At 37.0% G+C, this 23,437-nt stretch overlaps 1 protein-coding gene across 29 annotated transcripts in view; it reads right to left on the reverse strand.

The window, feature by feature from the left end:
• DLG2 (discs large MAGUK scaffold protein 2) overlaps positions 1-23,437 on the reverse strand; it is a 983,885-nt gene that overhangs the window by 176,526 nt on the left and 783,922 nt on the right. For all 29 annotated transcript variants that reach the window (XM_077174030.1, XM_077174027.1, XM_077174034.1 and 26 more), the window contains one exon: positions 18,820-18,922. In XM_077174030.1, the coding sequence (XP_077030145.1) occupies positions 18,820-18,922 (103 nt within the window). The remainder of the gene's footprint in view (positions 1-18,819; positions 18,923-23,437) is intronic.

The raw sequence follows: 23,437 nt of genomic DNA on the forward strand, positions 1-23,437 counted from the left end.
CTGAAACATGTTTAAGATAAAAATATAACAAAGAGTATCCTATAGGAAGGTGAGCCTGCTGGTGAAACTGAAAGATTCAGAAAAAAATAATTGGCTCTGTTATTTTTAAACAAAACCTACATGAAATAATTTTTTATCTCTTTCTTGTATTTTTCTTTTTCTTGTATTCATAACACATCATATTTTTTCATTTGCTTTTCATCACCATCCTATTATTAGAAGCTGCATTTTATTTGAACAAATTAATTGAAATATATTACAAATAATAGATAAAGCAATTTTCCACACAGCTTTTGTATAAATAATTTGAGATACGGGAAGTACTAGCTTCATATTTTCTTATCTTACTCCTATTGATTGCTAATGCTGTAGGCTGAAGTAAAATGACCAGTTTTGAACTTTATAGTGATTGTTGTGCATTAAAGATTCACAGTCTAGAGAGAATTAAGGATGAGTGCATTTAATATACTATAAATAATTTTAGATTATCTAATAGGAAAACCTAGATTTAATTTTACTTACTAAAAACCTAAACAATAATTGCATTATTATGTATTAAGGTTGTGTATTTATGTATTTATTGCAATTTTATATTAGTCGTTTAAAGAACTTTCCTGTAACCAAACACATGACAAGCCACTGATCGTGAGAGAACCATCAAGAAATCCTTGTAGTCTCATGGCATATCTCAAGCATGTAAATCTGTACATCAGCTCTGTAAAATGATGAGATGCAAAGCTGGACTTAATGCCAGCAATGACACTGGAATGGGATAGTATCAGGGTAATTTAACTCATGTTTACATTTGCTGAATTGTTGAAAATTCAATCTTTTCACTGTTATTACAAAAAATCAAAACTAAAAACCAAGCTATGTCAAACCATGACACTGAGCCATGACTGTAAGGTGTTTATATCATGCAATGAAAATCTTTGATTTGAAAGACCCAATGTTTTTATAGAGTAAGAAGAAATCAGATCGATTTGTCTATAGGAAAAAGCCAGTGAAAGCAGAGAGAGAGAGGTTATCAGAAGTAGGAAAGAATTACATGTGTGTGTGCGTCCACACACTTGGCGACTTCTTGTGTGCCCATGGGCTCTGCAAAAGACTGTCATTGATTTGGAGGAGTTTACTTGGTGGTATCTTCTGTAGACTCTTTCCCCATGCAGCATTTTGTCACAATTGTCACCTTATGACATTCCTGTGGGTGTAAAGTCCTTGCTGCCCTATGCCCTCGACAGAAGCAGCCACGTCCCCCTGGACCATGGCACAGCAGCAGCAGCAGCAGCAGCAGCGCTCACCAGCCTGAGCTCCCCACTGCACCAGACCTCTACCCCAGCACTAACCACACGCAGGGCTTTGGACAGTCCCCTGGACACTTCATGCACTATCTGGGAGATCTCCCTACTCCTATCTGGCCCAGGACACTGAGTATGTGATACTGACCTCATACTTTCTTTCAGGGAATCCCTAATGCTTACAAAATCAATTTGGAATATCTGCACACCGTTTTCACTGTTCAAGTCCTTGACTTTACCTGTACTACATGCAGAGAAACCTGACATATTTGGACAAAATCACCTGACTGCTCCCTTGGGATATTGGGCTGTCTTTGCCTATTTAGTGGTTTTTGTCAGCTATCAGAGACACCCAGAATTGTTGTGTTTTTACAATGCCTTACTATCAGCTGTAACAGTACAAAAAATCAATCCTAAATTTAATAAAATACTGTCCCATAAATGAGAACTTCACAAGTCCCAGCAGCCTTTATCACAGACATGAAGAAGTAAATCTCCCCAGTCAGTAAGAATACAATGAATACTCTAGAAATTTATCTTACTATTTAATATCTAAATTTCTTACACAAAAGCAATTGAGGACTTCTTAAATAGCATTGTATAATAATTCCCAGACAAAAACTGCATTAAGATAAAGTTACAATTGAACATACATATCAATAATTTAAGGTAAAATACATTACAGGGATATATATATTTAGCCCCAAGAAAGATTTACAAACCCCAGAAGTTTACAGATCTGGTTATAGTGAAAAGAAAAACAAGGGAGATTAAAAATTGGAAGTGTGAAAACAGCTGCCTCAGAACAGTGAAATATGATGGCCACTATGAGAGGCAGCATGCCTTTGGCATCAGACCTATTGAAAATACTCAGTTTTCTAAAGAGAAACATTCTTTGTGTAATTCTTTGAATGCAAATATCATATGGCAACCTCTGTTGAAGAAGGCACTCAAAAAATCTGGCTTCCTGTATTAAATTATTCAAGAGATCTATTAAGAAAACTGTTTTATAATTATGTTTACTTATTATTAAGAAACTGTTTATAAACTAAGTTATGTCACTTTTAATAATACATTGCTGTCTTGATATACACATGAAATGAAATCTCAGCTTTTGTCATTAAAATTCCTCTCCTTATGGAACAATTAATTGCATTTCCAGATTTGTTAATTTTCTGCTTGGAAAAAAATATAGACTCTACTCTTGTTAAGCTAATGGACCTAGGACCCCAGGTCATATGAAATAAAAAGATTTAGGGGTCCTGTATCATCTGAAGTTATAGAGAGATTTTTAAAATTGCACACAATTAACTGAATGCATGAACATAAGGAAACCACTTAAAATCATGAATTATTCTTGTACTTAATTAATGCAGGACTCTTATCACCAAAATACATTGCCAACCATGGTGCTCACAACCATTATTTATGCTCAAAGACAAGCTAAAAATCAGCTCACTCATGTAGTGCATACTAAAGATCAAATAAAAGCCTGGCTGCCCAGCAGATCTCTGAGTACTTTACAAATGAAAATGGACTGATAAAACAATCATTGGACATGCACAGCTTCCACTGAAGTCACAAAACATATTTTAGGATTAAGTCACAAGGATTAAGTCAAAGAGCCTGTTTTTGCACATTACTCACTAAAAGACCCCTTGGAATCCAGACCCAGTGAGCTCAGCAGGGATTCTTTGGTGAATGGGAAGTGCTGAACAGGCTTCTCATCAAATTTCACAATGATCTTATAATCATGCTCCATTACGCCTTGCTACATCACACCTTGTTTTACAAACAATGCCATATAAAGGACCAAAGTGAACTGCAATACCATAACAGTAGAATAACCTAAAGGAAAAAGGTGAAAAAACCCCAACCCAAAACCTTGATAAGCAATGCAAATGCAAGTGGTAGAGTTAAGCAGAACCCACGATGCCTGGTTGTCAATCTTATGCTTTAATCGCGAGGTCAAGAGGCCCTCTTCTGCTGTCATTGTCACAACAGATCATGAACTGAGAGTGAAAATCTGTGGGGAAACAAGGAAAAGATGTGAAAGCACCTCCTTGGGCTTGGAAAAAAACCTCTCACAGAATTCTCCATTATGACAATCATATTGGAAGAGTGGAGACTCATGTCTTACACACAAAGTTCCAGATTACTCTGAAGTACAGGAAAAAGTGATCTTTTCTGCCCAATGATAAAAGCCCAGGCCACTTCTGCAATAAAAAGGAGGGGGAACGAGAGAAGAGGGAGAGCTGGGAGGGAGAAGGAAGGGAGAGCCTCAGAGAGCCAGGCTTGTCCCTCCAACCAACAGCTGAGGGACACTGATCCCTTCTGCGAAGCTGGAGGCAGTTGCCTACATGGCTTTCCAAGGCTCTGGAACAAACAAAACAGGCAAAGGGGTTTTGCAGCCCTTGCCCTCCAAAGTGCTTTCCCCCTGCAGGCCCAGCACACTGCCTGCTCCATGCTCTAAACCCCTCTGTTTCCAGAGCCCAGTGGAAAATCTGTTGTTTGTGTTAGTGTTTCACTGCAGTCAATTTTAAAACTGGTTTTGCTCCCATTTTCTCTGGGAAGAGGAACAGAAAATTGAACACTGCATTCTTTCCTATACAGAGCTTGAATATGAAACTATTAAAGAACCTTAATACTATTTTCTTTTTGAATATATTTACCTATATTTTTATTTTTTAACACTACCTACAACTTTCTTGCTGGCATCCATTAATTATTTGGATTATTTGGAAGGTATTTTGTACCTTCCTTTGAGCTCACACATAGTTTTCCAGCCATTATGTTTTTAATTTCACATGCAGAATTTTAATACATTGTCTACTGCAGCCATAAATCACTTAAATGTGTTAGAAATGAGATTGCTCAGTAATTGCCATTTTATTTACTATCCCGATGTAGGCAATTTAAGTATGACTCAGTTTTCGAACTTAGAAACAATGCAAAGAGACTTAGGAGAGAATGCAGAACAAGTGCAAACAGCAATCAGCAGGCATTGTTCTCAAATTCCATTAGGAGTAATGTTTTCTTAAAAAAAAATTACTAGGATGACTTCGTGAACTGAACCACTTGTGACTCGATGCTGTTAAGGTCTCAGTAACAACAGCTCTCACCTCGTTGTTTTCCAGATCTAGAAATGCTAAAGGAGACAACATACAACATACCTTGGAAGTGGTAAAAGAAGCTGAGAAATATGTTGTGTTCTTGTTCAGCCACTCTTGGTGAAGAGATAAATACACTGAGAGATTTCAAAGGCAAAATCTCTCCTAAATATAGGAACGGGAATCTACCCATGTGACAATGCAATACCCTCCAATTTCTCCACAGAAGTTAAAACTCTATTGTAAGAGGCAGAGCAATAACACCAGTGGTAAATACTGACTTTTCTGTAGATGGTTTCTTTCAGTCTCTTACCATAAGACTCAACAGACATCACAGTATCACACCTGGACATTTATTCACACAAAAGAGAAATATCAACCATTTGGTTACTATCTTTGGACCCAGATTTGGACAGCCTACAGCCTTCCTGTGCCAAGCCTTTTCTACTGAGTGTATTGGCCTTTCCAAAGAGAGAATATTAAACATAATAATATTTTTACATCTATATATATTTTATGCCATCTAGAGTATACTTGTAAAATTTTAAAATATACTATAATCCATAGTATTAGTAGTATACACACTAGCAGGCACATTGGCTTTAAGTCACCTGAATCTGGGTGGAAGTAAGTAAATATAAAATATTTATCTCTATGTTTATTTATCTTTGTTTTCTTTCTCAGCACCCTCAGACTTTCCACGACTCTCTGTGGCACCTACAGACATATTTTGAAACATCACAGAAAAATCACAGACAGAAGCATATCTAGAAATGCAATAACAACTTACAAAGCATAAACTGAACTTGTTTCCTGATGGGGGTAATCTGCATCCCTTTTTCAGAAGGGCATGTTTACCAGAATTGATTTCTCTCCCTAACTTCTTCTAAAATGATTGTATTTCTGACAGTCAACTGACAGTATTGACATTTGGAAAATAGTTCTGCTGTGCTCCTACACTTCTACTCCACTCTAAAGGCCAGGAAATGAAGCATCTTATGGGCTCCTGTTTACATGATATGCTAAGGAAAGTGACCCCAATTCAAGAAGCAGAAAGTGTTGACGTTAGATATCCCAACTTTGTAACACATAACACAAAAGCACTTTCAAGTTGAAATAATTTGGACTTTTTCTGAATTCCCATGGTTTTGAAGCAAGGTGTTTCATTTGGCAGATGAAAATTTCTGTGGGAACCAGATGGCTTTGTGAAAAAGTCCATTTAGTACACCTCCCTGAGTTTCCATTATGAAAGGATTGAAGCAGAAAACAGATAACCATTTTCTTCAAAATATCCTGGAGGTGAAGGCCCAGATCCAGCCAGGCCTGCCCTTACTCACATGCTGAAATGAGTTCCTTTATTCTAGAACCAATGATGTTTCATTCCCAGTACATTAAACTCACCTTATATGGTCACTTGTCAGACATAAAAGATGCAATTTTATCTGAAATAAAATATTCGTGGGGAACACACAGACAAGACAATATGGCAGTTACTGTACTCAAAATAACCAGAATTTTCCTTTGCAGCAGTTATTTCCATCATGTTGCAGATATTTCTCCTCTTCTTGGGTTATTTTATGACAATCCTGAATTTATAAAGCTTTTGAGTAATGACATTAATTTAAGAATTCTTTGTTCCAATGCAGGTTGACTCCTAACACTGAAACTTACAGTTTCTGTCCAATAACTAAGATTTATCACTTACATTGCTCTCTCTTTACTTTCAAAACATTATTACTGTCTTACCTGTCTGATCCTTAAAGGTGGCTGAACTAAATAACAATAAGAGAACTGTGCAAATTCAAGGACAGAGTTAGTACCCACAGCCTGTCAGAACCTCTGCTGTCCCTGTGGGCCTGTTCAGTACACCTCACTTTTGAATTTTTGAATCCAATCAAGAATGATAACATGAACTATTTCCTGGTACTCAATACTGGGAAAGATTAGAATCATAGAATGTCTTGGGTTGGAAGGGACCTTAAAGATCTTCTGGTTCCAACCCTAATGCCATGGGCAGGGACACATTTCATTAGAACAGGCTGCTCAAAGCCCCATCCAACCTGGCCTTGAACACTTCCAGGGATGAAGCACCTAATCTGGGGAACCTGTGCCAGTGCCTCACCACCCAATGAATACAGATTTTTCCCCTATCATCTAATCTAAACCTTTTTTCAGTTTAATAAGCAACTAGAAACCCATCATAAAGAAGATACTTACCTTTCACTGAGTAGTCTTCTTTTATAAAGAAAATGAATTTCTAAGATAGATGCAAATTTCAGATTATTTTTCAGAGATGCAGGGTATATAATTGCAGAGAAGAAAAATAATGTAGGTACATTACTCTTGGGACACAAGCTGGACTGGCTGTGCATTACCCTTCAAGACATGTAGGGAAATCATTCTGATCCAGGCATTGCTTTGATAACTTACATCAGAGGCTGCTCAAAGGGTTAAGGAGGTGAGGATCACCACACAGAATTTTGCACAAATACACAACTACACATGTGTAAAACAATGGAAGGTTTAAAAGAGAAATACTGAACAGTATGGACACACACACACATAAAAAACCCTCTTAAAATTGCCACCGAAGTTCCCTAGAGGAAAAAACTTCTAGCACCCACTTCACAAATGAAATGACAGAACACAGAAGTATGAGGGTTTCCCATCTCTCTCCCCTGTCCCCATTTCACACTCACTCCCTGTTGCCAAATGTCTGTATCTGTAAGCCAGCAAAATCCCTACTAATCTGAGTCTCTCCAAGAAAATGAAAAATTCTTGTCTAGGAGGCGTATGCATTCAACTGAAACTAAAGCAACCTGGCTCATAACATGTGTGTTACACATTTCTTGGTGTGTTTAGGCACCAAACAGCACTGAAGCAACAATTGAAGTCAGTATTCAGAAGTTTTGTTCAAAGTTACCAAAACCTGAATTTTCTGCATAATTCTTAGCTGTAGACCAATTTAAAGCAAATGTGCTTATTAAATGAAGTGCTAAAAATAATTATTATAAGTGCTGAAAGTAATTACTGCTTGGGTTAGTCTCACGTATTTCTCTTGAAAACTGCAAAGGAAATTAGAATGTCACAAGAAAGTCCTTCAAGATGTCTGAAAACAAACTTTACTTAAAGGTGACTTATCCCAGACTTCTACATCCATGTTTAAGCTACAAAATATAGTTTAACTGAATTTTATGAGAAGCAATCAGTCACAAAATATCAGGATATTTCTATTTCAGAGCATAATTTGAATGCATGGCTTTGAAAACATTAACTATAATATTGTTAAAACCATCTTCCACCCTGAAACCAGGGGATAAAGTTACTTTCTGTTCAAGATACTAGAGCTGCTAAAAGAAGATGGAGTCTTAGGTTATGGACATTTTAACTGTAGATAAATGAAGTTGTATCTTTAAACACTTCTTCACACTCAGCTGTAGTTAAAACCTAATTAAAAAAATTCCATTTACTTCAGCATTCACTTAAATTTCTAATTCAGCCATTATACAGTAACCCATACAGGTGAAAGAGGGTAAAATCAAAGATAATATGTATCTTCAGGGCATTTTTCTATTGAGCAAAAGTTTTCATAATCAAAATTAATATTGAAAAGAGAGGTTTTTTTGAAGCTGACATGACATATGGCATTATTTCAGTGTCTCTGCAGTTAATTAAGTATTTTCAATGAGTCTGTAATGAAGTACTGAGATTGACAATGAAGTCTAAATCTCATTCTTATTTCTCTTGTCAGCTGCCATCTTCACGGTCATGAAAAGGCAAGATATGTAAGAAAGAGTGACGTAGATCAAGATCATGGAAAAAGGGGGAATTAATTGTGGAAGTAGCTCGGTAGCAAAGATTTTCAGAGGCACTGAGTTGACTTGATGAAAAATAGTTTTATGCCAGGCACAGCTCAGAGTATGATCTGAAGCTGTTTACCTTATTACTTACCCTTCACAAGCACCGACCGTCTGAGAATGTGCAGAATATGATAGCTGTGATGAGATCTCTTGCAGATATACCCTTTACCCTTTAAGATAGCTCTTAAAATCTGGCCCTGTGGATCCCAGATTCCAAAGGCTGCATGAGTGTTTATGTCTGTGTGTCAGTGTGCATAGAAGTCTACTCGACAAAATTTCTGTTCTTCATAATGCCATGGTCACCTAAACATCAAATGCACCTCAAATCAGTATTTTTACTTTCACTAAAGATCCCACATATTACCACTCTCAGGAGGCAGAGATCAGAGCTAGGAAGGCACATGGAGCATGGTAACTATTCACTGCTGTAAGTGAAATCCTTAAAAATGCTGGGCATGCAAGTGCAGCAAATAGGAGTAGAAGATCGGAATAGATCTTCCCTCTACCTCATTGTCCCTCTCTATTTAAACATAAACACTTTATTTCATTTCTCACACTCTGCTGTCATTCTCACCCATAGGGAATAAATTCAAATTAACCAACCAATGATCTAGCGTTTTTGTCTTGTAATTTCCTATCTTGCCTTGAAACTCTTAAATTTTTTATTTTTCTACTGGAATCACAACTTTGTCTGTGATTTTTCCCATTTTTCTCTCCCTCCAACAAAATAATGACTTCACTAACTCACCTGAAGAATTATTCCTGAGAGAAACTCTTGGCTAGCAATAAACCAAAGGCAGAGAACTCCATGAGATTTTTTCTGGCTTCATTAGCGGTTCACCTGTTGAGCTGGGGAAAGCAGTTTGATGTCTGCATAGCACTTTCCAGTAGCTGCTTTGCAGGGATACCAGAAGAGGCCTATTCATCTTGCCTTAGCTTTGTCCATCCAGCCTAAGTTAGTCATCGATATTCCCTCTACTGGGAATATGAGACCAGACTCACCTCATCGACAAAGGCTGAACGACCTCACAGAGAATTACATCTTGACTGAGAGACCTCAGGCAAGCAGCTCAGCCAATGGCCTCTTTTTAAGAAAACATTACTCTTTTTTTGTTTGCTTTTTTGTTTTTGCTTTTGCCTAGCTCTGTATTATAATTAAAAGCATATCCCTGTACGTGTCAAGAACTATAAACTTTAAAACTAAAAATCATGAAAGACTGTCCCTAACACTCACTGAGAATTTTGTGCTGACAGCAGCCACAGCCACTGGGCCAAGAAAATCCCTGATATGCTGTTGTCTCCTGTGATATTTATCAATGCCAACATAATGCTTGTCATTTTATATCAGACTTGCTATCTTTCCTCATCATGAGATCTTCAGAAGCAGGTGACAATCTCTGCATCCTTTGGGAAAACTTCTTCCCTGTGTATCATAGAATCAGTCACAGAATCACAGAATGGTATTGGTTGGAAGGGACCTTAAAGATCATCCAGTTCCAAGCCCCCTGCCATGGGCAGGGACACATTTCCAAGAGACCAGGATGCTCCAAATCTCATCTAAACTGGCCTTGAACACTTCCAGGGATGGGACATCCATAAAGTCTCTGGGCAACCTGTGCCAGCGCCTCACCACTTTCTCCCTTGCCGGAGTTTGCAAGCAAAAAAAGTAACACCAGAAACTCTCTCTCCAATTTGTCTAACTAAATGCTGACACAAATGCACCGTGAACTGGCAGGATAGATTCAAAAGAAAAACTACTAATTTTTTTTCTTTTCAACAGATTCAAGAGAAGGTCTGTAGGAAACACCAGGAGAATATACTTTTAATTTCAAACAGAAACATTTTACTTGCTCAGTATTTTTACATAAATTACTGCAAGGAAAGGTTAAATTTTAGTATTCATATTTTCTAGGGACAAGCTGAACACCACAGAAGCTATATATCATTATTTTAAGCACATGACCATTGCTAATATTGACTACATTGTGGAATGTCAGCCAGTTAATGAAGTACTTTGTATTTTCAGTCATGTCTCTACATGAAGCAATTCACCCGAAGGCAGAAGAAAAACAGGTTTCTAGTGAGTTTTTGAATTCTAATATACTAAAATGTGTTAAACTGTTTGGATATAAGAACACTTTCCTGAAGAGCCTTCAGCATCTTTAAAAGCCCAATCACCGAGGGCCAGCTATGAGTTATATAACAATCTCTAAAACTGAAGTTTGTCAGTTACCAGGAAGACTAGGAAAGGTAGTGGCAATAGGATAGGACAAGCTTATATTAACTGTAAGAAAAGAAGGAAAGAACATCTGTCACTGAAAGTAACTAAGAAGCAGAACAACAAAGAAACAAACCACGTCTTTGCAAAGTGCAAACATCAATGAGGAGGAAAAGAGAAAAACACATTTTAAAACAAATAACAATAAATAGGAGCTTCTCAGGGTCATATGATATATGAAAGGATGCTGTTGTGAAAGAATTTAAATAGAAAAAATGTTGACATGACTTATCACCCAAAAAGTAAAAATTGAAAGTAAACACAAAACATCTTCAGCATTTCAAATGCATTTTTCCAGATGAAAATCACAATAAAAAATTGAAAGAAGACAGAGATTAAGAAAAGAAACACTGGAATGGGTTCAGAAATAATGTCAACCTTATTCTGGTTCTTTAGGGAATTATCCTTGGGCCCCCCGCTGCTCACTCAGAAGGCCTGGAAATATCCATACGTGTCTTTGCCATTGAAAGAAGACCTTGTTTTATGAAAAAGCTGTCAGGTAAGGGCAAAAACAGAGTTTCAGTGAACTCTAAGACAGGGAAGAAAATTTGGAACCACCTGTAGGCTGTATTTACCAATTAAATGAGCAGCTGCAAACATGAGTCCTGTTGCAAAAAAACCCCAAAACCAACTCTTTATTTGTATTCCCAACCAAACTTATTAACTAACCTCAAGAAAACAGTAAAAAGTAGAAAATACTGAATTTCAATTAATAAATTGTCAAAGGAAAGCAATTAATAATCTCCAGCAGGAATTAACAGATACACTTTTTCCATGTGTACATAAATATGACTAAGCACAGAAGGCTGTGTATGAATAACAAAAACTAAGCAAGATCTGCACTTCTAACGAAGCTTAAAGGACTACAGGAAAAAAACTCCCAACCACATAACTTCATATTTTCACATTTAAAATGAAAAGGACAAAAGATGGGTTTTAAAAGGAAACCATACTTTCCCTGCACAATATTGACAACTGTACATTCTTCAATGAATGTACAGTTCAAGGAAATTTAAAGCCAGCTGATAGAAACAAGAGCTAAATATGGTTGAATGAAAAACTAAGTACTTAAAATGAAACATTCATGAAAATGGGAATTGAGAAAGCTCAGGAGTCTGTAAGGAAACAGCAAATACACTCTAGCAGACAAGGATGACTACATTAAACACAAGTGAATCTGCAGAAAAACATTAAGAAAATATATCCATAACTTGTTTCATGCATAGATGCATAGTGAGTGCTGACTATTTTAGAAAAGACAAAAAAAATTTCTTCTTTTATGAATAAAATATTTATGTTGTACAGGTTTCACTATGTAACTCTACTAGGAAAGTGATCCTCAAATTTAACAAAGGAATTAAAATGTAACCTTTTGTGTCTTATGGGAAGCCTACTAAGGCTTGCCTTTACAAGAACATTTGTAATCCCTGGTGCTTCAGCTGTGGCATTTGATAAGCCCCAGAAATATCTGTCAGTGCTGGGGCAATGTCCATGAACACAGACAGACTCACTCAGGGACTAGAGTTAATTTGCAGTAAAGTGGAAGCTGTGGTGAGAACAGCTCAGGCAAACAGAAAGGAAATGCTGTGAGATAAGAAAATAATTTGCAAGTTTATCAGGGAGATTTTTTAACCATCCTTTCCATTTTAGATATGCTTTAGGGGTTTTTTACTTGAAGTAAAGATATTGTGAAACTTGTAATGAAATTATAAACTTAAAGGCTTTTCTTCAACATTGTAAAAATAAAAGCAGCATATTCTAAATAATATGCAGCAAAGAGAGGCACTAAAGCTAAACCTAAGGCAAATTTCTTGCATGGCCAGACAAGTGGATACTATATTGGCACTTGTGCATTTTCTAAAGGGTAACAAAATTGTATTTATTACATCAAAAGAAAGGCAGAAAATACCAATCTCAACATTTAACCCTGTACATTAACTGCTGAAATAGCCTGGAGCACTCAAGGATTAGTTTTGAACACAACAAATACCATTTGGTGTGCTAGAAGTAGTTGTGTATTGCAGCCACACAACCCTGTTAAACATCTCCACTAACACAGAAATCTCTGCAACAAAGAGGCAATTTCTTGCTAAGTGAACTCTGGAACTTTTGTTGAAGCAAAACATGTTAGAACTACAAGAAGGGAGAAACAGTTTTGACAGCATCATCTGTCATGCCATCTCTGGCAACATGCAAGGCCAGATTGGATGGGGCTCTGAGCAACTGATGCAGTTGAAGATATAAGATCATGGGTGGAGGTTTGGAGCTAGTTGGCCTTTAAAGGTCCCTTAAAATTGAAATTATTCTACGGTCTGGCTAACCTCTTCTCAATGGGCACTTCATGGACAAGTAAGGAAGGCATGGGCCTGCCATTTCATCAGCTAGAGAAAACCATTTACTGTTCTTCAACACAGTAAAAAATCTCTGTGGGTAAGTAAGAAAACAATAGAGTTGGAGATGCCACTGTAAAAAAGAGGGGGAAAAAAAAGTCTCTTACATAGGAGAACTCTGGTGCACTATCAACTATTATCAAGGAATGGAGATTTGAAATAAAAATTTCTCTAGTTCTGGAACAATGCTTCGTCTCTTGTGATGTCAAGTAAAAAAAAAGGCTCAAATACAAGGGGAAAAATATACTATCATAATGTTGAGTTTTGTCATTTGTATTACTCATTCTTTCTCAATTTTCCTAACTAAAAAATGACCAAGCTTCTCAACAAAATTCACTCACTGAACTTCAGCAGGACAATCTATGAAACATACCTCTAAACTTTTTTTTTGCTTTTATTCATTTTTATAGTGGTGGTGTTTTCTGCCTGAGGACAAGGAAGGATTTTTCACCCCCCTGGTGAGTAGGACAGTACTCAGGGCAAGTATCACTGCATGCTTGTCCTGGTCTTTCTCCTCTCTCTAAGCTGCTGGCCACTGTTGGAAACTGGATCCTCAGCAAATGTGCTTGGTCAGATCCAGCTTGGCCATTCCAAGATTATGTTCTGCTCTTTAATGCACATGCATGAAATGTAACTCTAATATCTTGCATTCTTTGGCAATTGGATACAGTGGCTTCCAGATGAAAGCCAACTGCTGTAATGCAACTTTATCCAAGTAATTAAGCTATATTCCTTCTTAACAGCTGGGAAAAGGGAGTTATAATATGGCTAGTCACATTTCAAAGTACAGAAGTAACCGAGGCAAAGATGAATAAGTACAATTATTTTCTTTTTCTTCCGTAATTTTTATCTACCTAATTCCCACAGCAGCTGGAAAGGTTAAATGTCTGCATCAGGAATCTATGTGACTGCTGTACCAAAAGAGGAGACAAGTGTTAGCACTCTGAGGCAGCAACAAGGAATAAAAAAGGGGTAAGTGCTAAAAAATATCCATCACCTCAGAGACCTTCAGAAGCTACTCTTGGATTTTTCACCTGGTGTTTTCAAAAAAGTGAATCTCAGCATCTGCAGCTCAGGCAAATGTGTAAGACAAGGGGTACTTTTTCATAAAATCTGGGGCTGCTCAGAAAAGTTAGGTCTATTCCAACGTACTATGGAGCCTCTCAGAATTAGGAGCAAAAGAATAAAAACGTAAATTTAGTTATCAGAGCTTCCAGGAGTTGCTTAGGTGCAGTTCTTCAAAAATTCCTTTGGCTATTGCCTGCAGAGACAGACACTGCCTCTCACAGTGTCTCTCCCCCTCACACTCTTTCTGTAGCTAAAGCTCAGCTCCTCACCTCACAACAGGCACTGAGCAGCAGCTCACTGACAAAGAGATAAAGCACAAATTCTTTCTCTGTAATAACTTTTTAACCTCTGCAGTGCCAGCTGCTCTAATCAAACTGTAATCAATGAGCTCTTAAGGGAGCTGGTTAATCAGCTCGCTTGAAAGAGTGAAAGCACATGAAACTTCCAATTGGTTTAACACTTTTCCAGGGACTGTTGTGAGGCAATAGCTGCAGAGGTACTGCAATGCAGCACAGCTCAGCTTGCAGACCACTGACACAGAATATTTTTCAAAAATCTTAAGGCTACACTTCACCTTTCCACACTGCTGTGGGGGAAAGGAACATAAGCTTTTGAGACTAAAATGTGCAATAAAGCTTTTTAGCAGCTTTATTAGGAGACTAGAACTCTGTTTGTCCCCATTCCCAAGCTGTGTCTTTCAGGACAAATTGTTAATATTTCAACCAAAGTTCCCTTTTCTTTAAAAATATATTGTAGCTTAACTGAAAAAATGTTGTTTTCTTTTTCTTAATTCCTTCCATACTGCACTGTACTTGCAACTTTTGCTGTTAAACAGCAAAATATGTCCAGAAGAAAAACCTGGAAGTGTAAAATGTGTTTCCCTGTGTGGTATATATTCCATTTTAATTTACACTTAATTGTTTAGTAGGGACACACTGATCCATCCTAAGATTATTTTCCAGGCTCAGGTTTTTATTTTGCATTTACTTTGTATCTGTGCACTATTTTAAAAGACATCTGAGAGTTGTTGAGCTGTTAAGGAAAGTCAAAATGCTTCTGATTATTAAGGAATTGGAGTACAAAGCTAAATAGAAGTGATTGGTTTGTCTTGTAAGTTTGTTCTAGGTAGCTTTTGGTCCCTAAATTATCTTTAATCTCATATTAACCACAGGCAGAAGATGTGAGTTTCACAAGAATATGAAAGGTTACCTTTTTGAAGCCTGTGGGGACTAGTTATGAAACCTCCATATAAACTACATCCACAATGATTATTAAGAGATCATGATGCTCAACATTCATTCTCCCCCATTTACACAATACATGTGTACATAACATACAGTACACAGGTTATTTTCAGTTTTTTTTAATAAAAGTAAGGAGTCACTAAAAAAGCCCAGAGTTATTGCTGCTGTTCCTAAATATGTAGTTCAACTGCTGATCCCTGATTTTTTCAACTTCAGAATTTGATTTCCTCTTGCTCTTAATAATCTATCCCTAATTTTGCTCACAGAATTTAGATTTCTGTTTGGATTTTCATAATGCTTTGCCTCTTCTGTTTCTCAGAGAGAAGAGGGAAATAAAGGTGGTGAGTGTAAATGAGGAAAAAAGAGACTGAAGAGCAAAACTGAGGAATTGGTTCTCCATTAATACTATTCCTTTTATTTCCATTCAACAACTTTGCCTGAAATCACTGTTTGTTTCTTCTATTCTCCCTTTATTCACAATATCTGTGCTCTTTTACAGCATTCTCACCCAGACCACTTCCATCTGAGGGATGAGCAGTGTGGTTCAGCTGAGCACCATCACCAACCACAGATCTGACAGCATTCAACAAAATGATGTGATGCTATTCTGTTTTGTCTGAGCTCATCTCTGCATTTGTGCATTCCAAACAGGATGACAAAAAAAAGCACCACAATATTGATGGGAAAAGCTATTCAAATTGATGGCAAGCACTAGGGTTTGTTTTATTTTTTTGTAGGAGTTACCACTCTTATGAGATTTTTTGTCAAGTCTCTACACATAAATGTGAAGGAAGTTCATATGAGGCTTTGAATGGGATTCTGTTTGAAACAAGGAAAGGGACATTTAAACTTTGAAAGCTGTTTCTATAATATTTACCTTATTTTCTTCCCACAGCATAGCATATTTTTTAGTTTTTGAGAAAATACCAATAATCATACTGGAAGCTTTCCTTCACTGCATAAAATAAGATTTTTCTATTCACAATTTTAATTGCTAATCATCAGCTTGCTTACAGTATTGACTGGTACTTACATCATCATCACTCAATACCTGAAATATCAATAGCTAAAGGGTTTGTTGAATGTTGCCTTTTTTTTGCAACAACATCTAATGGCTTAATAATCAAAGACATTTAAAAAAAGTACTGATTAACTTTTGTAGTGACTATTCTTAGATCTCCCCAGAAAAACCTGAAGTTGTAGTAACAACTCAGAACTTCTAGTGTGAAAATGGAAGAAGCTACCAGCCAACTTAGCTTATGTACTTTACTAGATCTGGAAGGATTTAAAAGTGAGAAGCCCCTGAGGGAAGGACAGCTGCACAGTTTTAAGATTATTTTATGACTATATTTCAATATATGCAACAAGACAAGATATAGTAAATAAGAAATCAGGTACAAATTTCAAATAAATTTATACCTGATTTCTTATTTCTCAAAAAAATAAGTATTTAGTCTCATATAGAGTGTGTTTGTCTTTCTGTGTAGCCTATAAATCTTTATATAACCTTTTGTGAAGATTATGTAACTCTTTAGAAGTTTTTTCATCTTCCTTTGTTGTGAGGGACTTCTCAGGAAACAAATGTTTCATTTTACATTTGACTTATGCAGTTTGCATTAACCAGTATCTCAGATTAAAATTAGATATTTCAGCTGTAACATAACACATGCTGGACAACTATAGACAACAACCCTCTTTAAACTACCTTTAAAGATTTAATCATTTACTATAAAACAACGAATTTTTGGGCCCTCTTCCTCACAAGCTTTACTCTCAGTAATGTGTTTTTAGCTATTTGGCAGAAACAGAAAACTGGCTTTGCTTCACTGACAAGAAGTGATGCAGTTGGGACTAGTCTGCCCTCAACAGGGGCTTTGGTGAATGGAGCAATGACACAGGATAAATAGAATACATGGAATAAATATCCAGAATAATACCTGATGGATTTCATCAGTATCACTTGAATTGTATGTTCACCAAAACTAAATTTGATACAGGACTGAGCTGCGAAAATGTAGGGTACAAATATGTCAACTAGAAGTTCAATCCTAATAGGAAAAAGCTGTCAAGCAATGTAATTTTTTGTGTATTAACAATGGCACGGAACAACTGTGACACGCCACTGATTGCTACAAGTACCCAGACACCATGGTGATAACTGCAGTGCAAAATCACCAGACAGCAAACAAGATTGCTGGAACTAATAGGAACATGGTTTCATTCAGAGCCCAGTGCAGAGCTCTATCTGTAATGGAATTGCTTTTCAATACTTCTTTGAAATAATGCTGATTATTACTCATGCATTTTTATATTAATATGTTCCATTTATTTAACTGAAGATAGACACTTTCAATTTCATTTGCCCTCATCTGCCCATTTCTAAGTTGGCCCTCTTGGCCCAACCTATTCTGTTTGGTGACTCAAGCACAGATAAAGTAATAAATGGATGCTTGATTCCAGATCTGAAGCACAACTGTACATTTGACTAAAATAGAAACTCTTTTTCTACTTGATTGCTATCATCAGGATCCAAAGAAATTAAGGAAAGTATCATATTGGATCAATTCTGGAAGTACTAATTCACTTCCCTAAAAAAACCTGACTGACTGAGCATGTTATTAGAGCAGTTGTTTCACCTATGAGACTTGCATATCTCCTAGGCTGGACACAATCAGGCAGAATCATCTTGTGAATTGAGCTAGAACTGCTTCCTGAAAAATGATAACACGGTGCCAGCAAATCTTCACAGACACTTGTACTTGCTGAATTAATCTGGCAAAGACTTTAATGTAATAACTACTGAAGAGAAAAACCACCTTGAGTTCCAATCAGAAGGTAATATTCCTCTCACAAATTCCTTGAGAACTTCAGATAGTCATCTGGGGCACTGATCATGGACTGATCAAGGATCTTGTCCTTTTATTCTGGACCCCAAATCAATCAAGGCCTACTTCTGCCCACTGAAACTAGCTTAACTTCTAGAAAGCTACATATATGACAGCAAAATTTGAATGAGATGCATCCCACCTTCAATGTCTTGTATTTTGCTGAATTTCCTGCTGATGCTTTTATTTAGAAAGCTGTCATTTTCTCTAATAAGTAGTTGTTATCCAGGCCTAATTGCCCTGAAGGTACAAGGATGCTGTCATCCAAAAGTAATAACAGGAGCTCTACACATCCTGCAGGAAGCATTTATCCTTGTCTAATTCTAATCTGACTGTTTGAAGCAATGTCAGCTCTTCTTGGCATTTCTGGTCTCTCTTAACCTATCTTTTGCACTACCTATTTCCAGGAAGAGATTAGAAAAGAACATAAAATGATCACTAATGAGGATAAAATGAATAACTAAGTGTTGATTACTGTGTTGTTATTATATGCACACTTAAAGAGTGCTCTGTGACAAAAATACAGCCATTTCCTTGGGACAGAATTGCCACCTTGACCTTCATTCCAGATGACTGCTAATGATAGCCAGGAAACTCGCTACCTACAGCAGCCTCACCCTGTTAAATGAGTGGCTCCAGAGCTCTCCTCTTTTGCCATGTGCCTTGCAGGCAGCTGTTCCACTTACCCTCTGGCTGGTATTGTGCTATGATGGTTACCGTCTGCCCCGCTCCTTTGAGCGCAGCCGCAGCCTGCTCGTGGGTAGCACCGCGGAGATCAATGCCGTTCACCTGCGCAGGGAACCGAGACAACAGCAGCTATGAGCAGCTTGACATTACACAGGGACACAGAAGGGGGGCTCTAAATATCCAATGGATGTAAAGGTCAGATGGATGCCCAGGTGCAGAAGCAGAGTACAAAATCAAAAAGGCTGAGAGAAAACTTCCTATGACCAGCAAAGAGGACACACACCAGTACCACTCACCCCATAGTTTGACTGTGCTTATCCATGCGTATTCTCTGACCGCTATTTTTGGATGTTTCCTGCTCTACTGAGTTTACATTTCTGGTTATCTCTTCATCAAGCAATATCCTTTAATATGTGTAGTTCAAAAGATAAATCTTCAGTGATGCTTCAAGGTCACTGAAGAATACTGCAAACAAAGAAGCTGCTCCTTCAGTCAACCTCTGCAGGCCCAGTCAGTAGCATCAGGAAACCGAGAGATACATAGAGCATGTCTAACAAAAGCTGCTGGCTGCAGAACTTTTAGAGCAAAAACCCCATCTATTGTTTTCTGTTCATGCAATCCCTCTGACTATTTCCTGGAAACGTCCTGTATCTTGCACACAGTAGCAATGGAGTTGCTATCAGTCACAGCTTCCTCAACTCTGGCTGTCCAACTTCCACACAGCTTTCCATATGGTTTCTTTTTCTCAACCATTTTTGGCTGCACAAGAAATAGAAGAGGAACAGAGTAGAATGAAGTACGAAATCCATCCCTAAAACTCAGGGGCAGTTTCACAACTCTCTGCATTTCTTTTTGTGATACATACTTTGTCAGCAGCATCCTAAAGAAGAGACAGAATTCACATACAGATTTATTAACTGATCCAGTAACTTGAATCCTGCTTTCCAGTGGGAGCATTACTGTCTGGCTGTATTGAAGTATGTGAGATTTCTTTTATTTACATATTATGTTTGCATTTATGTGTTTGTTTATCTTATGTATTTATCTGCCTTTCCTCTAACTTCTACAGGTTTCCACTTGATAATATTTTAGTGAAGAACAGGAAAATTTTGATATGTAACAACCTCAGCAGAACAGAAATCCAATTCTGATTATTGAGGAAAAGAAAAAGAAAGGAAATAAAGGGCAGGGAGAGGAATGAGAATCATGCCATATGAAGCAAATATGCCGAAACACTACACCCAAATCCTCAGCTAGAGCAAATATCTGTGTTTATGTTTACCAAGTACTATTGCAGGATGGCTAAGCATATATTAAAAAGGAAAGTTTTTAAAATTTAAACAACTTTTTAAGGATTACAAACATAAATTTGATGTTAGATAGAACTTTTTAAGTAACAGCTATTAAGTCTGTTAGGAATACATTTATTTGGCTCAATAACATTTAGAAACTGGCCCATCTTAACTTACTGTCTTTGATCAAATTTTAGAGATTATGCTGTTTTGAGAACACAATTATTATTTACCATGGAATCACAGAGTCATAGAGTAGTTTTGGTTGGAAGGGAACTTTAAAGCACCTCTGCAATGAACAGGGACATCTTCAACTAGACCGTGTGGCTCAGAGTCCTGTCCATCCTGACCTCGAATGTTTCTAGGGATGGAGCTCCCACCACCTCTCTGGGTAATCTGTGCCAGTGTCTCACCGCTGGTATCATAAAAAATTTCTTCCTTAGTTGCATGACAAAATTTAGTCCTTACCAGTATGTAAACAACATTTAGATTATTACTATTAGAAAAACTAATTTGTGATAGCATTTATATAAATCCCAGGAGATACTACAGCTTCTGATCCAGAAGACTGCATGATGCTGTAGAACTGATGACTGTACACAGAAATTATGAGCATGGGGCAAATACAACATGATAAGCTCCATAATTTAATACAGGAGTCCTCAGTTGTCCCATCTCCCTGGGATGTTATAATGGCTGGTAGAAGATTTCAAAAAAATGAGCCAAAGGTTCAAAAGCTTTCATGAAAGTTGTGCGCTGAAACCTCTGGGAAACACTCACTGAAATTCAGTCTAGGAATATATGACCTTATAGAGCAGTAATTGAGTGCATTCTAAAAGAACAAAAGGAGAGAAGCAGAACTTTCAGTGCCATAAAAATCTACCATATTTTAATCTGCAACAGTGAAAATACATAAAGAGGAAGATGATGTCAACTAGGACTTTGCAACACCTGTTGAGAATACCAGCTTCCTGTAAGGAGCACAAATTAAGGTATTGCTGTGGAAAAAGAGGTGCTGTTACCTACCTTTCCTGAGTCCTGGTGTTATGACACTTGATGCTGCATTGCATTGAGCACAGATGTGCCAGCACTACAATTACTCAATAACTAAGCACAAAACTGAGTTTTATGAAGTGTGAGCAGAATTCCTAAATTTAAGAACAGTGCCTGTATCATGGCATAAAGGAAACATCAGCCTTGATTCTGTGTCTGAAGAAGACAACTCTGAAGCCAAGTAACCTTCGCTTTAAGAGAGAGCTTTGTTTTTATCTGTGTGCTTTTCCCTTTCCTAACTGAAGTCCTTGATAGAGAGAGAGTCCCACAAAAGCACAGGATGATCTGAAGAAAAGCTTAAAGGAATACTCCTGAATTCCTGAGTTCCTGAGCTGGGGAGATGGATATGGATTATGTCACCTGGTCAGCATGAGAAGGTCCCAAGGAAAAAGAAAAATAATTTTGTTCAGACTGGAGCTCAAAGACTATGACAGGACACAAGACTTTCTTAAGCAATATAGGAAAACATTGCAGTGGTCTGTGAAATCATGTTAATAGTACAGAAGATTTAAACATCACTAAAAAATCCCAATAATCTCTCTATAGATAAAAGGAGAGAATGTATGAAAGAATAAGGAAATCACATGCTTATTCTCCTCCTCTGAGAGACAATAGTTCTATGCTTGTGTGAATTAATAAGGACAATCCTAATAACACATAAACACTGGGAATATATGACAGGAATTTCACTTAAGTTGTTTTACAAATATTTTTCACTTCTCCACAGAAAAACAAGAAGCCAGCTGAAATGAACATTTCAGCTGAAATGGCAGCTGACTACTTTTTGCCCTTTGTCCCTTTGGTCTAGAAGAAATGATTGCCTAAGGTGCAAACACAACACATTGCAGTGAATGAATGTTCCTGAAATTAATTTCACTTTTATGTTGGATATAGCTTGTGATAGACACTTGAGGAAGACTTAGAAGCCTGAGTGGCTGAAATCAAAAGAGCAAGGAAAAGAAATGTCAGAGAGAAAATAACATATAAATTCTATCTTCTGCAATTTTTATCAAGATCATAATCAAGCTAGGCAAACTAGATTAAGCAATATTTAAGAGAGAAATGCCCTGACCACATTTAGGTTGCCAAAACAGTAATCTCCCTCTTGGAGACACACAGCTGCAGAAAAAAAAAAAATCAAATAACCATTGCTAAAGAGGGAGGGAGAGTTCTGTTTGCATGTTATTTTATTCACCAACAGAAGTGACAGAATCTCACTGTAGGATAATAGGTATTACATTTAGAAATTAATTATTATCTAGTCTGACTTTGTAAAGAAAAAGAAGAGTAGATGCTAACTTGATTTCTGGGTATCATTTCCCCCTATTTAAAAGAAAATATAATCAGCTCTCAAACCTTCTAGTTGAAAGCCAGCATATTCATGTAGCAACATTAAATCTTTACGAAAGGCACCATTAGTTTACATATTTTAATCAAATTTTTACCATCAGACCAAAATGAACAAGAATTTGGACTGAATAAAATAAATAACCCTCTCTCTTGTCTCTTCCTCCAAAGCAATCTTAATTTAATGTCTCATAAAAATTGTGTGCAGTAACATTTTTCCCTGATATGATTTCATTGCAAATTGTTAAATCTGATTGAAACTACCACTTTTAATTAATTTAACATAATTTATGTGAAGAACAATCATTAAAAAAAAATTAAAAATCAGAAAAAGGTGCAAATGTGCACAGGAAAGTGTAATAAAAATCAAAGGATCAAAGGTGTTTTTATTATTTATTTTTCTTCTATAATAAATGGGCTTGCTTCCTTTAGAATGCATTATACAATAAGCAAAGTAGCTGTTCTGAGCTTGACTGCACAGCCCTGATGTCCTGGCCCAGAATGAACTTGACTGCACAATTTCTGATGCCTAACTCTAAAATGAATTTGACATAATGGAAATAAGAAGAGCCTGCAGCTTCTACTGAAGTCTGTCTCTTCTGTGTTTTGAGCTGGCAAAAAGCAGTTCGAAAGCTTACAAACAAAGAGGAGTGCTGCAACAGAAGATTAGAGTTGAAAACTCTAGAGTCAAAACTAAATTGAAACGGAGAAAAAGATGCAACAATAACTCACAGTAATTACTGGGCCTTTGCTTTTGTTGACTCTAAAGCATGATCTTAATTTAATACTGAATCATAATTGAAATGAAAGATCAGATTTACTTTTGGCATAGACTGAGCTCTTCTAAAATTGGAAGAGTTATATTCCCTCTAAAATATTTGAGTGGCCCATATTAATAGAAATTTGATTGTATTCTGAACAGACT

Source organism: Agelaius phoeniceus, chromosome 2, assembly GCF_051311805.1.
Source record: "Agelaius phoeniceus isolate bAgePho1 chromosome 2, bAgePho1.hap1, whole genome shotgun sequence".
Classification (NCBI taxonomy): Eukaryota; Metazoa; Chordata; class Aves; order Passeriformes; family Icteridae; genus Agelaius; species Agelaius phoeniceus.